The 18,624-nt window shown below is 45.5% G+C and overlaps 1 protein-coding gene across 1 annotated transcript in view; it reads left to right on the forward strand.

Moving 5' to 3' along the window:
- Positions 1–5,174: 5,174 nt before the first annotated feature.
- Positions 5,175–18,624, forward strand: part of XKR4 (XK related 4) — a gene marked incomplete at both ends in the record, with an annotated part of 242,685 nt that continues 229,235 nt past the window's right edge. Inside the window, one exon of the mRNA XM_082499625.1 lies at positions 5,175–6,049. Coding sequence (XP_082355751.1) covers positions 5,175–6,049 — 875 coding nt within the window. The remainder of the gene's footprint in view (positions 6,050–18,624) is intronic.

Here is an 18,624-nt window from a genome sequence, read left to right on the forward strand (position 1 = left end):
CTGAAAGGAAACGCCTTCTCCCTTCGCAATCAAGTATCTCGGTTATCAGAGCATACAATGGCACCTGCCTGTTGTGAATGAAGCTACTTGGGCAAAAAGGCAATTAAGTACTTTAACGCGTAAATATTAAACACACAGCCTATATTACAACTTCCACTGACACCTGTGTATACAGTTTAAACACGAATCTTTTGAAAACATCTAAAACTTGTGAGCATTTTGTAGAATAGTTCTCACTTGCTGGTTCTAAACAAATTGATTGCAGGTGCATGTGTGCCTGAGGGCACGGTTTTAACATGGAAAACTAGTTGAAGTCTGGAAGACATAGTAGTGAGGCAATGTCAGAGTGAATGAGAAAATAGATGTTCACCCGTTTCTCCATCAGCTCACCCCGGCTTTACATCATACACATCAAGACAGAGGGAAGCACAGTGCAGGAAAAGGCACTGGGTGCCTTTGGGAGACAAATAAAACACGGATCAGAAGGTAGTTAGAAAAGGGGGGGGTGAGGGGAGGAAAGAAGGAAGGAAGGAAGGAAGGAAGCAAGCAAATCTGCCACCAGATTCATCAGATCTTCTGCAAGAAGTCACCAGAGAATTCCTTATGGCTTAGGACTTCACCTATTTCTAAGGGGGGCTGATGAGGAGCTCTTCTGGGCAGGAGAGACCAGCCTTTTTGCAAGCCCTGCCAGGCCAGCAGGGTTCTGCACAGCTCTCCTTCATGATGCAGACCTGCTGCCCCCCGGAGCGAGTACGGTAAGAAAGGCAAGCGTTTATGTCACACACTGCCATAGGGTGCCAAATCCGGGCACAATGAACTCATTCTAATGCTTCAGTTCTTCTGAGCTAGAAGAAAACGCAGATACATTAAGCACCAAACTGCAATTGTCAAAAGTATTACCGAAGAAAAGAAAATAGATTTGGGAACAGTTTGGAATGAACGCATGCAAAAATTGATTAGACCTGTAGAGTATAATGACATTCTAATGGTGAAATGAGAGAACTACAAGCAAGAGCTTGAGTGTATTTTGATGGGGCCGACTCTTCTATACAGCTAAAGACTGCAAAAAACATCATGGTTAGGAACCTGAAGAAATAAAAAATACTTTAAAGATAAGAGGATTGGAACCCAGAAGCATTTTTCCTGGACATTTAGGTTTGAGTTGATAACAGTCTACAGTGAAAAAATAGAAAGACCAAAAAAAAAATATTCCTGAAGTAAACGAAGGGGATTTGATATTGTAAGGGGGGGGGGGAGGGAAGGAAACAGCAGTTGCAATTCAGAACAAAGCAAAAGCAATACTTGTGATACCCATAAAATTGTTTTCTTTACAGAAAAGTGGAGAAAATGGAAGCCAAGAATAAAATCTCCTTCAGAGAAAAGTAGCTTTACACGAGAAATGAATGTCTGTACTCAGTTTACGAAATATGTATTGATGTGTGCGATCACTTTTTTGCCCTTCAATTATATTTTGCAATTAATAATTGCCGAGGTTTAGTAACAGCATTGGCTTGCTGAATGCATGCTGGTTTGTACACGGTGTGTACATAAACTCTTCTGGCCCTGATACAGCTCCATAGAAGCTACGCCAGTCTAACAAAGAAGAAATTTGGTTCTGTTTCTTGGAAGCAATTTCTTCAGCACTTACATATTATTTGGGATCCTTTCCATTTGTTATCTTTTAAGTGAGAAAACAAAACAGAAGACATTCCTCTGGAAGTATCAAACAGCCTTAAATTTAATTTAAGTTTAAACATTCATCTATTGCGCTGCCTTCATTGAACAGACAGCTATTGTTAGCATGAAAATCAGCAGGAAAGAATATTATTCCCCTCACAAATGCAACAGTAGCTGAATCCAAGAAGAGAAAACCAAAACAACCAAACAAAAGAAACAAAAAAGGAGAGGAGAGGAATTAGACAAAACAGAAAGATATAGGGAAGAAATTGTAGAACTCTCCCCATCACAGCAAAAGGTCTCCCAAACTGAACAACTTTCGGATTTACAGGCCTGATCCAAAGCCCGCTGTGGTAAACTGGAGTCTTGCTAGGCAATGGATCAATCCCTTTGGTCAAATTCTGCCCCTGAGTGAAATGCCTGAGGGTAAATATACCAGAAAAATTTGTCCCACGTCTGGGGCAGGGAGGAGAGGATGTGGGGACACTTGGCCCCAGCAGTTACCTCCTCCAAGCTGGCTAGCGGTGGGGTAGCCTTAAGCAGGCTGCCATGTCCTCTGAAGACGCTGTACAGCTAGACTGACACCGTTTATGTTCTTACATACCTACTGCATTGCTCAGAGGCACTACCTGCCCTGTTAGTATGTTGGACCTTGTTCTCCTCCATTTTATTCCCTCCAGCCTGAATCCGATACCTTTGAGCCCACCCCAAGCAGTTTAGGTTTGGATCTCAGCTCTAGGAGCACAGCTGTTCCCCCACCAGCACTCGTGTATCATGCTAAAACTGCCATTACGAATTTGTGGCATGTTTTAGGCCTGTATATGTCAAAGAGACTCAATTAAAGTAACTTAAAGTGCACACTAAACCATTTTATTGAAGATGTAACTATAAATAGAATAACACTGGAAACTTGTTGGTATATATATACCACCAACTTGCAGCTAAATTAGCTTCATTATTAAGCACCTTCTCTGCTGACAAGGTAATCTTAAGTGGATATATTGTATAATATATAGGTGCTGACTGAATTATTACAAGATACCTTGAGAAAGAAGCAATTTGCATTAAAAGTCTAAGGCAATAAAGATCATATGGATTGTAATGAGAATGAAATTAATATGGGGTTACAAAAGGAATAGAAATTAAAGTACAGCTCTACCACTGTAACAGAGATTGCAGAACAAATGTGTATTATTTAAGAACCATTATGTGATGATGTAATTAAAGACTCTTGCAAATGTGCGATAACATGCAAAATAACAAGCCAAATCAGTTTTATGTGTGCTCTTCACCTTTCAAAGTTTGATTTTTGTGTGCTTAGCACTCTTTTAATAATACAGCAAGGCATAAAGTAGTCTTTTCTTGAAATCTGGGGTATATATCAATAAGACCTAATTTCCAAAAGGCAACTTTATACTTACCATGTACATTTAAGAGATAGAAGACAGATTTTTCAGCTGTCCATATGACTTCTTCTCTTTAATTAATGAAGCTGAAGAGGCTATATTTAGTCACGTATCTTAACATAACAGTGCCCTATCACAGTCCCACTGACATTCCTATTAAGATATTCCAGCAAAGTGCTTGAACTACCTCACTGCTCTATTTTAAGGAGGGAGAGGGCACGCTTATAAAATATTCTAGAGGCACAAAAAAAAAACCAAAAAAAAACAAAACCCAAAACAGTCGAAGAGGTCAATCAGTTGCTCACACCGTAGGTTTTGGAGATGCAGGAGGACAGAGAAGGCAGATGGGCCAAGGGTGGGTGGCAAACGGCCCTCCCCACCCGCACCCTGAGCCCGCTAGCCGGGCACGGCGGCTCGAGTAACCCCCTGGTGACTCCCGGGGGCAGGAGGCTGGTGGCCTTCAGGGACCGGGTGGCCGCCCTCCACCTGCGGCCCCCACCGGGCTCCGAGGGCGGCTGCCGCGGGGCCCCCCCGGAGGGTCTGGGCTCCTCGCCGGGGAGCGGCCGCCAGCTCCCCCGGGACGGCTCCCCCCGGCCCCGGCCGGTCGCCACCGAAGTTGAAAACTTGCCGGCGGGGCCACTTGTGCCACCGAAACACCCGGGTGAGCTCCGAGGAGCGGCCGCGCTCCGGGGACAGCCGGAGCTACGGGGAAAGGTGCGGAGGCGGCGAGCGGCATCGTGAGTCCGCCTGGCGAATTTTATGCATAAAATGCGATTTCTCCCGGTGGCGGAGTAAAAACGGTGTCTCCCCGCCTTCCCCCAAACGCCTCTAAGAACGCGTGAGTCACGGCGTCATCCCAGAATTGCACCTCACGGTCGCATTTCACAAAGTTAGGGGAACTACGGCGGCGTTTCCCTCGGGATGGGGGGGTGGGGGGGGCGGACTGTCCGCCCGCCCCGCCTGGGACTTTTCGGGCGGGGGGGAGGGGTGTCAGCCGGGCGCCGGCCGGTGGCTCCCGCTCTGCGCGCCGGGTGTTACGGCCGAGCACCACCGCCGGTCCCGGCCACCTCGGTGCCCGGCGGTGAGGTGGGCACCGCGCTGGGGCGGCGGCGGCAGCTACCTCCGGTCTCAGGATCCCCGCTCGGAGCGAGAAGCCCGAGGGGGGGGGGGGGGGGCGGGAAGGGGGGAGGGGGCGCCGCCCTCCTCGCCGCCCCGTCCGCATTCACCCGCGTCCCTCCACTCAACCCTCCCGCCTGCGGGGCAGACTCACCCCAAACCGCGCCGAGGACACCGGCAGCAGCGCCGGACTCCTCCCGCTCCCGCGGTCGCGGTCCCGGCCCCGGGGAGGGGGGGGGGGGGGTGATGGTGGGGTGGGGGGGGTCGCCGGCCACACCCCACCTCTCCCCGCCGACCCCCTCCCTCGCCCCGCCGAGCAGTCGCCTTCCCATCGCCGCCGCGCCCACCTCCCCAAGCCGGGCACCCGAGCCGCCACCGCTTCCCCCCCTGCCACCGCCGCCGCAGGGCCGTGCTCCGCACCCCCGAGGCCGCGCCGGGCCCTTCCCTCCCGGTGGCTGAGCGCCCCCTTCCCCGCCCCTGCGCCAGTGCCGGTGCCGGTGCCGGGCGGGGGGCGGCGGCAGCGAGGGAAGAGGGATGAGGTCATCCTCTTTCCCGGCGTCAGTCAGCTGGGTGGTGGCGGCGGCGGGTGCGGGCGGAGGCGGGCGGGGAGGCAGGGGCGGGATGCGCTGCTCCGGGCAGCGCTGCCCTGCCTGCTCCCGGCTCGGGCAGAGCGCGGCGGCGGCGGCCCCGGCACCGCCGGCCCCGGCGGAGGCGGCGGCGGTGGGGCGGGCGGGCTGAGCGCGGCTCCCCGCAGGCAGGCGGCGCTGCGGGCGCGGCCGCCGCGGAGGAGCCGCCCGCGGGCGCGTAGCCCGGCGCGGAGCGGGAAGAGGGGACGCGGGGAGCGGCGGGTCCGCGGCGGCTGCGGCGGCGGAGGGCGGGAGGCAGGAGGCGGAGGAGGAGGAGCAGGGGGAGGCGCGGGATAAAGGAGCGCTCCCTGCTCCCGCTCGCTCTCCGGCGGGGCTGAGGGGAGGCATCATGGCCGCGAAGTCGGACGGGCGGCGGAAGATGAAGAAGGGCGGCGAGGTGGCGTTCACGCCGCTGCAGAACTCCGAGCACTCGGGCTCCGTGCAGGCGCTGGCCCCGGGGCTGCCCGCCGGCGCCGGGCCGGGCGGCGGCAGCGACGACGACGAGGCGCCCGGGGGCGGGTGCTGCAGCGGCGGCGGCGGCGGGGACGGCTCGGGCGGCGGCTCCCGCTGCTGCTGCTGCTGCTGCGGCGGCGGCAGAGGAGGAGACGGCGGCGGGGGCGGCGGCGGGGGCTCCCGGGGCTCGGGCGGGGGCTCATCCTCCTTGTGCCTGCGGCTGGGCAGGGAGCAGCGGCGCTACTCGCTGTGGGACTGCCTCTGGATCCTGGCCGCCCTGGCCGTCTACTTCGCGGACGTGGGCACCGACATCTGGCTGGCGGTCGACTACTACCTGCGGGGCCAGCGCTGGTGGTTCGGGCTCACCCTCTTCTTCGTGCTGCTGGGCTCCCTCTCCGTGCAGGTCTTCAGCTTCCGCTGGTTCGCGCACGACTTCAGCACCGAGGACAGCGCCGCCGCCGCCGCCGCCGCCGCCGGGCACTGCCCCGCCGCCGAGAGCAAACTGCTGGTGAGCAGCGGCTCGGCGGCCGCCGACATCGACGCCGCTCGCCCCTGCACGCCGCAGCGGCAGGCGTCCACCGCCAGCAAGAGCAACGCCACCAACAGCAGCAGCAACAGCAGCAGCAACGCCGCCGGCAGCGGCGCCGCCGCCGCCGGTGGTGGTGGTGGTGGTGGTCCCCGCGCCGGCGGCGGCAGATCGGCGTCCTGCGCCTTCTGTATCTGGCTCCTGCAGTCGCTCGTCCACATCCTGCAGCTCGGGCAGGTCTGGAGGTGAGGAGGCGGGCGGGGGCGGCGCGGGGGGCTCACTCGCCGCGGGGTGGGGGGAGTCCGGTCGCGGGCGGCGGGCAGAGGGGGGACGGGGGACCGCGCCTGTCCCCTCTCGGGTCCCTCCTCGGGACGGCGCGCCCCGGCCCGCCGGAGCGGGAGGAGGCTCGGGGGCGGCCGGGTCCCCGCGGGGCCGTGAGTGGCGGCGGGCGCGGGGTGTCCCGCCCCGTCGAGGGAAGCCCCGGCGGGTTCCTGAGCGCCCTCCGCCGCCCCGGGAGGTGCCCGGCTGAGGCGAGGTGCCCTCAACTTCCAGGGAAACCTGTGCCAGGGACTAGGGAAAAGAAGGGAGCAGGCGGGGGGGAGGGGGAATATCCCCATAATGTGCGTCTCCCGGTCTCCTCACATGTGGCCCGGACAGCAGTGCCGCCAGCATGAAACTTCGCTGACAGCAAAGAGTTTCTTCCCAGAAACTGTTAACAGACGCCCCGTTGCTGTGTTTTGATATTTATATGTAAATATGCTGTGTGCAGTCTGCTCCTTGCTATGTGTGTGCATTTTCTGTATATGTGGTTAGTAAAGGAGTGTCTTTTAAATCAAACTTTTGAGTAGCTGCTCTCAAGAGCATCCGCAAGGGACGTAGTGTGCGTTATGGAAAGGATGTGCTGAAGTGGGTTGTGGAAGGCACTTAGTGAAAAGGGAGATGACATCATAGTTTGCAAAAGTAATGCTTTCCTTTATTTTAAGCACGTTTCCAGGAAAGATTTATAAAGAGGCCAAGTGCCCTGCGAATACATTTAGTGCTGTTTGAACAGTGCAGAGTTCAGAATACATTGTGTAAAAAGGAGTTAAAATTTCTACATAAGATCATGGCAGATAGATGCTATGTTGAAGAGGGTCATCAAATGGGGCAGTGCACTAAAGCAACATCTGGAAATACTTTTGGGGTTTCTTGCCTGATGGGTGGAAAGGAATTGTCTCATGTTTCTGTTCTGGATTCACAATTATTTCACTAGAGAGTTGAATTCGTTATTACTCTAAACTTCTAACTCTGGCGTTTTTAATCTGTGTCCCACCCTTTTGGATAGGGACTGTCTTTTGTCCTGTGTAAGTGCAGTATCCAGTACAGCTCGGTTCTGCTTCTGGCCTTTAAGCATCAAGGAGTCCAAGAGCTGCTAAATAATAGACCGAAGATCTTGGCATGCCATCACTGAGTGTCTTTCACTTTCCAGATTCTTTGATTTATTGTAACAAATACAGTATTCTAAACTTGTGAAACTAACGCCGAGTTACAGGTGTGCTCGATGTTAACGAAGACATGCCTTGAGAAGAAAGCAGAATTTTGAACAAAAAGTGATGCATTGTTCTGGATCTTGTATGCTTGTATGTTCCTGTATGCTCTAACTTCACAGCTGAACACAAGTTAAATTTAGGATTTTCTGAATGTTTATATAATATTTAGTCCTGATCCTGCAGAGACAGAAGAGTAGGTACAATGGCTCAAGTTGTACATAGGCATTCATGTCGATACTCATCCATACAGAAGATAAACGGTGCGTATCATGCTGAGTGACACAGAAGAGAGTTTTACAAAGTCTGGTGTCACGACTCTGTATTGGAAAACACAAAGAGCAGGGCTTTGGGTGGAGCAGGGTGCAATCTGATACTGTACAGCACTCCTGTCGGATGAGGTGGCTGGGATTTAGAGCTCTCCAGCTGCTTGCTTTTTGATGAAGCACAATTTCTTTTAACCTAAGACTTGCTCCTTGCAAAAGCACCTACTCCTCTATGTTTAAAGCTAGCTGAGCCTCTTTTGATCATATGTAGCTTTTCTTCATGTTTTATGTAGAGTAGCATAAGACTACCAGAATATTAAATTGACGAGGAGTGTTAGGACATTATTTATGTTTTAGCCTGTTATGCTTTTTTTTTCAGTGAAACAGAGCCATAGAATTGTTTGTCTGTCAGTAATTTAGTAGTATTTATTTGCAGTTTTCTGCAAATGTACAAATTATATGGTCACTTGTATGCAGTCTTGCATATCAGCACTTCATAATTGATTAAAATGACTTCATTTTAATTCCCTAGGTTTATTCCTCGTAAGGGAGAGCCTTGGGAGTAATCTAAGACTAATAATCAGCACCAAAAAGGAGAGGTCACATTAACCCATGAGAAACTCTGTCCATAAGGATGGGGTCAAAACTAACATGATCTGTGGAAAATAATTACCATTTTTCTGGAAAACAGAGCACTCACACTTTGTAGTCCAAAACTTCTGCACCACAGTGTAACGTCTGCGCTGGCCTGAGCAAACAGCTTCTGAGCGTTTAGGCTGAAGGATGAGCTAAAGAGTTTTCCAGTTGCACGTGTTTGGAGACTAACTCCTTCTTTGATGCAGCTAAACAGACCGTGCTGGCTTTGTTGCCACCACAAGTGCACAAGTCCCCACAGCTGATGAAACCCATGTTACCCTTTATTCTGTGTCTCTATCTCTATTTTCTCTCCGCTTTCGGTTTTTCTTTCTCTTTTTCTTCTGGCCCTCGTTAAAGCTCTCCTATACCTATATTTACGTTTTCTGTGACTTATTGCATTGAATCCTGCACCAGCAAAAATGACAGTAATATTTCTGTCATTTCACTGTCAACAAGGAGCCCTAGGTATGAGAACTGGGGTTTTGGTGTTTGGTAGTTTTGCATATGGGTAAGGATACCAGGGTGTGAGAAGAGAGGTTTTCTTGTGCCATATTCTCAGTAGACTGAGATTGGTGCTCGTTCTGCTTTCATTTGGTGTTCGCTGTCCTCTGTCTCCTCTTGAAGTGTTGAATTGATTTTTCAGGTCTTCAGTTTCCCCTTTTTTGCCACTTTGCCAAAGGTTTTGGGGGAAACTGTGTCAATTGCTTATTTGAGGAAGCCATCCGGAGGAACTGGGGTTGCAACTGGCAATCTCTGTGCTTAAAAAAAAAAAAAAAATTAAAAATATGATTTTAGTGTTTAGTTCTGTCAAGATTTTTAACAATTCCAAAGCTTTTCGTTGTCTTACATTCGAGATTCATTTTTGTTTACAAATACATTGAAAGCCAGATCATTGAAAATGATTATGTGTTAATTTTAACTAAAATGTGCTAATGGGAAATGAATGAGGTCTTTAATGCTGCATGGAACAATGCTGGAAATAGGCAATCTAAAATCTAAAATTACTAACACATTTTTTTCCTAGTGTGTGAAGAAGAGGAGCTGCAGGAGCAGCTAAGCTGTCAATCAGTTCTGAATAAAAATGTATCTTTTCTTTTCTTTTGAAATCGGTATAACTTTTTTCCTCCACAAATTTTAGAAGACCGAATTCTTCCATTTTGAAGAGTAAGCATATAAACATATTTTTTCTTCAGGGGGATTGGATGTGCACAGACTCCCTGATAACACTGTCCCTCAGTTAAAATTCCAGTGAAGTCTCTGAGGTGTGGCTTGCCACAGCTGAGTGCAGATACTAGGCCTATGTCAGCAGCTAATTTCACATGAAAATACAATGACGGACGAGATTGTGCCTTCAGAGATAGATACAGCTATGTTTCCTTTTCCATACTTCCAGTGAGTTCCTGCTTTTTACCAATATATGGGCATGGAAGCCGCACTGTGGAGCCCCGTTCTCGCAAGTAGGTGCTGTAAGAGACGCAGCTTTTTGTCAGCAGACTCTGGGCGGTACGAGGAGAATGTAACGCATGTGGTCTTTGTATTCTGTTGAAAGGCAAAAAGGGAAGTGGGTGCTTTAATTTATAGTCTGTAAGAACTATGTAGAGGTATACAGGCCAGGAGGATTCAGATAAACTATTGTCCTTTGAGCCTGGTGTGAAAGTGTAGAACCACTGCCCTTGAGCATCCCTTTGATTCACTAAGCTTCCCAGGCTTTCAGATTTCGCAGTGGATAGCAGGACTTGGTGGCTGGATGTAAGAGATAATAGCGTTCACTTGGCATCTGTGGGGCCGGTTCATTTCCTTGAAAACTTTTTCTCTGGACAAGGTTCCTTTGGGCTGGCCAGACAGAAGAGCCGTGCTCCTGAAGATGGGGAAAGGAGTGCTGAGAGGCAGCCCTGGGGGGAGCACGGGTTGTGGGAAACTGGGTGGGCGAGAGGAGGAGACTGCAGGACTTGGTGGTGCCCATTTTGTGGCGTGTGGAAAGCGAGAAGTAACTTCCCGGGACAACTGTCGTGCCTCGTAGGGGAATGGTGTGAGCGGGCTGCCTTGGGTGCTCAGAGTGCTTGGAGGTTCCCATAGTGGCTGTCATTTCATCTGAAAGGCTGCAGTCAACATGCCCGAAAGGGAACTGTCAAGTTTCTGTAGCCAACAAGGCCAGAGGAAGGATGAATCATTGGAAAGAGGAGGATTGGAAATTACCCTTTAAAATTATTTCTGGGTAGCTGAGATGATAGTGAGATGATTAAGTATATCCCTCCAAACAGAGTGAGGAGTTTTGGCTATCGGCTAGCTGTGTGGTTATCCAGCTAGAGAAGGAGCAGGAGACACCGGGTTAATCGCTAGCTCATCCAGGTGGCACTTGTCCGGGGCATGTATCTGTTCCAGGGTCGGGTTCCCTGAGAAGTGATGCTATGATTTAGCTATATCTGTTTATGTGTAATACTAAGAAATCATTATCTTCTTTCTCCTGCCTCGTTCTTATTTGGAAAAAAAAGAAAGAAAAGTTGGAGGAGGGTTGCAGAGGTGATGCTGGATTCTGGAAGCAGTGTGAGTTGCAGTCTCTGGTGCCTGTGGAAGTATTTTTCACAGGACTGGATTATCCTCCAAAGAAATTTCATTGCCTGCGTTCATAGCTTCACCTCTGCAATCAGTTGATGCTCTTGCAATTCCCTTCCCCCCCCAAAAAAAAAGGGAAACGGCATCAGGACTGTGTATGAGAAGTCCTTACGACTTCCTCGGGTGCTCACTATTAAGCGTGACCGGGCCCCTGAGCTGGAGCTGGGAGCAAGGTGGTTGAAATTAAGAAAAACATCACCAGTCTTTTAATCAGCTCAACTCCGTCCTTAAACAGGTTCATTTGTTTTCGCACTTTTGCTCTACATAGTAGTTTTGACACTTGTGTTCAGTAGTAGTGTAGGAGTTCAGTGTAGTTAGGTGGTCAATAATTCCAGCTGCCATTGGACTTCACACTGAGATGTGAGAATATCTCAATCTGACACCAGCTTTTCTCACTGTTTTGAAATCTGTCAGATAATTTGTCACATTGAGTCCAAATTTATGAGTCATAGCCGTTTCCTAGACAAGATTATTGCATATCCTCCCCATCTGTCTCTTAGTGTAGCAAAATGCTACCACTCAGCAATACCATATTTCTTTTATGGAGTTACTGCAGTGCTTGAGTTAAAGTCCTACTGGCTAACTGTTTGGCTTGCTGTGTCATTAGGACTCAGGAAAGGTGATAGACTGCCAGAAATAGGCATTAAAATTTTCATTTCCCTCCCCTCAGAAAGCAGGATTGGAAGGGGCAGCCCGTCCTGTAGGTGGCTTAACTACATTTAAACTTTTGCTAATACATTCAGCAGAATAAATATTCAATTTTTTTTTCGTTCTTTTTTTCTGGAGACAGTGATATGCAGATGAAGGCTGGGCCTTTCATAATTTTTTTTTGAAACACAAAAGTGAATCTTTACTATGTTCTTAAAAATCTCTTACAAGTCTGCATACAAATCAGATTTGGTATTCAGTTTATTCTAATAACCAAAGCTACATGTAAAAGATGCTGATGTACTTTAGAAGAAAGATACTGTACTTTAATAATTAACAAGGGTTCTCTCTATAGAGAATATTTATCAGTTACGTAAGTTTTCAGATTTTCCAAGTACTGCTTAAGCACTAAAATTTCTGAGTGCTCAACTGGCTTAGTAGGAGAGCTAATATTTTCTACACAGAATGCTTTCTAGAAACTTATATATGGGAAGAATTTATATTTGGCTTTTCCCCAAACAGTGGAAAATCTATAAGAGTTGGAAGGTTTGTGTTTCAGAGGGTTTCGTGTCACCACGTATAGCTATTATTCCAGAGTTCTCTGATGTCACATCTGACTATGTGTATATACCATGAATTCAAAGGAGTGTTTCACGTTATGTTGTTAATTTCTAGATGCTGTCATCTTGCAGAAGGTTCTTGCAACCAGATGAGTTTTTTCGGGCTAAAATTTCTGTGTTGCTTACATGAGGGAAAGTAGTTAGTGCTGAAAGGTCAGTTTGAATGTCCAAATCCCCTGTGGGAAAGCAAGAAAGCGTACCATCACAGCATGATCTATAGCTTCCGTTATCCTGCTCTGTATCTTCAGCTTACTTACATCAGTTTACCTTGTCTGGAAGAGTGAGCTCCCTGTCAGTTGGCTTCGTCCTTAATATTTGTCCGTAAGGACTGGCTTGGCTTCAAAGATACAAAAGTTCTAGTAAAATTAAAATGAAATCAATTCGTATGTCACTTATAACAGTATTAGCTCGTCCTGCCATCTCTCTGGTCCAATTAAGTAGCTTTTAATACACAGCAGATTAATCACAACAGCGACTTACAGTTTCAGTAAACAGGTTGGTTGGGAGGAATTTATCAGACGCAGACAAAATCAATAGCTCTTTTGCTTGCATTTCAAGGTACAGTAGAAATTTGTGGTTGCTAAAGTATGTTTACAAAGTGGTGCCACTTTTGTTCATTTTAGCACAGCTGTCAGTTGTATACATTGTGTCAAGTAGACATATAGGAGTGGAAGTGGCAAACAGGCTATAAAAAGAACTGTTTTGATTTGTTTGATTTTTAAAATGAAAGGAGGCTGAAATAAAAGAGAACATGAGAAAGAATTGAGGGAACATATAAAAGGGAGCAGGTCTTGAAAAGGCACAGGAATACCAGTTAATCCTTGTACGTTGTGTACCTAAAACTCCAGTTTATTTCCCTTTAGCCATTGACCAAAGAGAGATTATTTGAATAATTGTCTAAGTCACTGCTTGAGAGACTGGAGAAGGAGACAGGAAAAAGAAGAGTTGTATGTCTGGGCCAACACACAGCAAAAATGTTAGATACACAGAAAAAATATTAGATCAACTCTGATTGCAGTGAGCAGTCATCTGAACAATGATAAATATAAAAGCGAGGTATCAGTTTGACATCTGTTTACAGGGAAGAGAGTAGACTTAAGTATCTTTTCATAAATTCTAGAATTAAAAAATAATAGGTCTTGGATATCTATTTTTCCAAGATATTTTACCGGAACTTCCTGAAAACCATAACCTGAATTGTCATCTCCTCATCACCTCTGATTGCTGAAGTGGATTCTTATTGCTCTCCCTCGCATTCTCTTTCCCTCCTTGAATGGCTGAAATGGGTAATAGTGTATTTTTTCCCCAAAAGATAAAATAATGGCTATGCTGTGTTACTATTTCAATTGCTTTTCCTTCGACAACATGCTTGTGCTGTTCAGTATGTTCACGGTGTGAGATTTGTATGGCGAGCCATATAAATCTCTTTGATTGGCAGGGATAATCAGTGGGGGTGGTTAACGCTATCAGTTACAAGTGATTTGATATCATGAGTTGGAGCAAATGGAGCGAGACTGTTTTGTGGGGTGTTTTTAAAGGAAGTTTGGCAGCCAATGATGTGACAACAAAAGTAACTTCTTCTTCTTCTTCTAAAATTGGAAGGTGTGACTTAGGCAAGACTAATGTACCACGGACCGGTACCAGCTGCTTTAGAGAAAGATGCAGATGTTTTATAGTGAATAAAAAGTGAATTAACCTACAGACGGAAGGACAGTTTTCCTTATCTCTGTCGGCTGCTATATATCAGATTGATTTCTGCCCTTAAGAATGAAGGTTAGCTGTGCCACAGTTTTCAACATTACTCACTTTAATGGGATGTTTTCATGTAAACATCTGATCTATTCTAGGATCCTGCCAACTTCTGAGAGTGTTGTTTTTCCACATGTGGTGCATAGGATCAGTAGACTAGTTCCAGCAGGTCCAAGGAAAGTACCTTGTAGTATGAAGCACTAACTTCAGTTCTCTCTAGAGTCATGCATGGAAAACAACAAAAAGCCACTGTGGTGATACTTTCATGATTTAATAGTGGGTATTGTGGAATGATAAGCTTTGTCACTATGAATGTGTGGTCTTTTTTATCTTAAAGAGGGGTATGAGTGGAGTCATGTCTCTTCTTATTTTTCTTCAACCCTAATCTTTATATGCTCACTTTATATGGAAATCTTTCTGTGAGCCAGATCTAAAATAGGACTTAGCTCTGCAAAGCAGAATGTAGATGTTCTTCAGGCATATAGACCTGAAATTATGATCTAAAAAATTGGGCTCAACAGCCTTGTTAGGAAGTTTCTTGAGGAACTTAAACATAACGGACCATAGTGTTCAACTTGAAAGTGTCTTAGAGGCTTGTATTTCCATGGTTTGGCTGTGTCCAGAACCTCCCCAGCACACTGAGCCTGAGTTTCAATTTCTCATTTGAGCCCATTGCAAACCAGAAGCTAGGCTGGGGCAGCACCAAAATCCCTTAGTGGATCCAGTTGGCAAGCTCTGTTCAGACCTGCTTTATGACCAATGATGAGCTTAGATCCCCGACAAATATTAATGAATCTGCCTTGTTTTACAGTACTGGAGAAACATCCCTTGCAATTAGAGTGTTTGCTCAGGTTTTAGGATATCCGAGTCCACTGCCCTTTCCAGATGTGAGGTGCTCAGATCCTGTCTCCCTGAGTGCATTCTGGGTTGAGGCAAAGGTGAGTCTGGGTGGGGACATTTATTGTCCTTCCTGATGGAGCTGTGTCATCATGCTGACAGAAATGTCACGTTTGTGAGGTCAGAGAGGAAGACCTAATGCTTTCAAATGGGACCAAATACAGATTTCCTTGTCTTTCTTTTTTACTGCTTAATAAATTTTTGTTTCCTGTCTCTTAACCTTCTCTCTCTCTTACCCTAAAAGTACGCTGCCAGTATTTCTGTTTACAAAATTTCATCCTTCATGTATAGTACAACCACAAACAGCACCATAATACAGATTCACATGGAAATGCCTGGTTAGCTTATGGGAGTAGCTCTAGATAAGATGAATTACCTGAAAGATTGGTTTATTCATTTTTTCATCAACCTTTCTCTGTCATATCTAGTCAACCTTAGAAAAAGAGAAAGAGGAAAGGTGTTTTTGATGTGTCACTCAGTAGTTGTTCCACCCTTTTCCTCTGCTGTCTATTGCAAAAGTGAATTAAGCAGAAATTTAAAATATGCTCGAGTCCCGGTTCTTCCTCTGAGCTGATTTCCTGATAACATTTTTGTAGTTGATTTTTGTCAATGTAAGCCACAAAGTTCTGTGGCTGAAATAAAACCTCATCTTCGTGTCCCAACTTCTTGTCTGCCAACTCACCACAAGCTCCACAGCAAGTGGAGCCCAAGTTTTCAGTATGCATAATTTTGGTTGCTTTTTTTACCTGCCTGAGTTTCAGAAATGAAGAACTACATCTCTCTTTTACTTTCATGGAGTGGAGCTTAATGCCATTTTTTTTTTCTTAAAATGGGAAGGAGATTTAAAATACCTCAATTTGGGTGGTCAAAAGCAGTGCATACTTCTGAAAATGTTATCCTTTAGTTATTTAGTATGTATTTGCAGTCTAGTTGTTATATGGATATTATGAAGCTTAATTTTTGTAATATACTTTGAGATATCAGATGGAAAATGATCTAGGTGGAAACAATTCAAAATAAATTATCATTTCAATGTGCCTGTCAAAACATGTTTTAAGTTAAACATGTTGAAAACATGAACATCTCTCCATAATGCATATCATTGGAACAATAAAGCAGGATTTTAATATTTTAAGGATATCTTTCCTCAAGGGTTTATGCTTATTACAACCATAATATGCCATGCAGCTTAAAAAGTCCTGTCCTTCACCTTGTTTCCTTCACCAGCCCACTTTTGCTGCTGTAAATTAGCTCATCACCTCCTCTCTTGTGTTGTTTTCCTTCTTTGTTAGTTTGCTTTATAAACTGGGTCCAACACGCTAAGGAAAACAAAATGGCCTGGGTAAGGAAGTTTTCAAACGTAGTGGAGGTGCTAGAATCAACTTCAGCCCAAAGCTTCCAAGCACTGGACATTTCAGCTTCAAAAACAATGATGTATGGGTGACGGCAGACAAATAAACCGAGTGTAGAACATTTCCAGTAGTAATGGTGGAAACTACATTCAACACAGAATTATTGGAAAAAGCATAAATGTAAACAGAGTTCATAGTATATTAAACAAAGATGTTCTGTAAGTAAAGACTGGGCAATTAAAGAAGATTTACCCAAGTGAAGCCAAATACAGTGAAGAGGATAATGAATGTGGCTGAGACAACTCAATAATAATGGCTTTGAACTTTTACAATAGTGCATTAATGCATGTGTCAGAAGGAGGGATTGCATTTAGAGTCAACAACCATTTGTTAAGGAATTTTTACCACACAGGTTAATTAAGAACTCATGATAACAGAGTATGAAAATTACCTTAATGAACTAAGGGCTGTGTTTGGTACTTAAGTATGCCATCCATTATCTTGTCTGTACCTAAAAAATAAAATTTGGGAGATATATGTTTTTCCATGACCTGTCTTCATTCTGTTAGTGTCACTGTGGTGGCAGAGCTACTCCATTAATGATCTGATTGACTTAGAGAATTAATTAGTTATTGGGTGTGTTGCCTGCATGGCTGGATTAAATCAAGAGGGCTGCTGAGAAAACTAGCAAAGGGTTCCAAACAAGCCACCCCACCATCAGTCCCTAAGTTTGTCTCTGAAGACGCTGGCTCAGCCCTTTCAAAAGCCTGCTGGTGGTTTTGGATAAGCAGAGCATAAAGGACCAGAAGCTGAGAAGGCTTTAGTTGAAATGGACCAGTTGCCTTGCCAGGTAGGACCTGTTACTCCCATGCTGTCAGGTAGATTGAGAACTTGAGAATTTGGGCTTGTTTTGAGAGTTCATGGGAGGTTTACACACATCAGTGTAAAATTATAGCCCCTCTAGAGGGAGAATACTGTCTCACGATGAACCTGTGATTTGGGCCATGGGGGTTTCTTCGTGTGGGACTTGCCTCGGATAGCCCACAGCAGGTCTTTAATCTTTGTGTCTCCTTTCCTCTTCCAGTGAAATGCATTAACAATTTCCAGCCTCACCTGTGTTGGTAAAGTGGTAAGCTGTTTGGGAAAAGGTTTTCTTCCCATTCCTTTGTAAACTTCCTAGTGCGAGCAGGAGGCTGATATCGTGTGGAGGTTTTGGGATACTTCTGTAATACAAGTAATGAGGAGTTCCTACTACTTGTGGTTTAAGAGCGTGTTCAAAATACAGTGGTGATTTTGAGCAGGTGACTTTCCTCACTCATCTCAAAGTCAATTCCAGAGCTGGACTCAGTCCTTCTCCTTGAATCCAGCTATTCCTACACTACCCGTCTCTTTATTACACAGTGTGTGGATTCTCACAAGGGAGTCAACCCCTTCTGTGAGAACAGACAGAACTTTTCTACAGGGGTAACATCTTTTAATAGGACAGGTACCAGACTTGTGATATGTCCTACTGCTACAGAATTCATATCAATAAGTTGTTATCAACGCTATTTGCGGTGTTTTACAAATGAGATATTTCTATAACAAAAAATATGATACATCCATACCTTTTTATTTATTAAATATCAGGGACTCTGATTGGCTTTCTTTAAGTGCAGAAAGTACTGGATGGGAAGAACATTTTGAAAAATGGTGACTGTCAGCTGAATTAAGTATATTTCAGTAATGACATTAAAAATGTTCCTAATGGATACTCAAAGTAAGAAATAGAAGTGTATTACAAGAACAAAGTATAATATTTCAAATTTTTAAAGATATAATGCTATGTCTTAAAGGATTTTAAATTTCCATAAAATGATTCATTGAGCTTTGAAACAATTGGAGTTTAAATTATCAACTTGTATTAACACAGGATGTTTTCAATAGCTCAGCAAAACCTATATCTCTATTTTTTAATTTTATACCAGCACCTAAAGAGGAAAGATGGCCAGTAGCTTGATTTGACAGCTAGTACTAATATAGGAGTCCAACTTAAAAGGACACCGTTCATAACCATCATCATAAAAAACCTTACAAGTATTCTTTTGAAGTTCACTTATGAATTCAGTTTGACTGTGTTAATGACTTGTACTGGTTTTTTGAGCTTGAGCTTTATTAGTGCAAATACTTAGCGAAGGTGTATTTTAAGCCTGAGTGCCAGAATATTAATCAAAACCTTAATTACATATTCAGTAGTAATATTCACAATTCATATGGGTCTTACTTAATTTCATTACTCATCCAATCAAGGATCAGAAGCAATGACATATGATTTAAATAGCAAATTGTTTTGGATATTTCTAATTAGTAGACACAAAGGATTGGTTATTAAAGAAATTAACTTCAGCACCTTGAAAACTGAAGAATAACCTTGAAATAAGAATAAACTCAACATTCAAATCTGTTCACAGAAAATTTACAGAAAAAATTGATGCATGTTTAGTGTGCATGACTATTTGCAAATAAATAAATGA

This window comes from Vanellus vanellus (assembly GCF_965231255.1).
Source record: "Vanellus vanellus genome assembly, chromosome: 2".
Lineage (NCBI taxonomy): Eukaryota > Metazoa > Chordata > Aves > Charadriiformes > Charadriidae > Vanellus > Vanellus vanellus.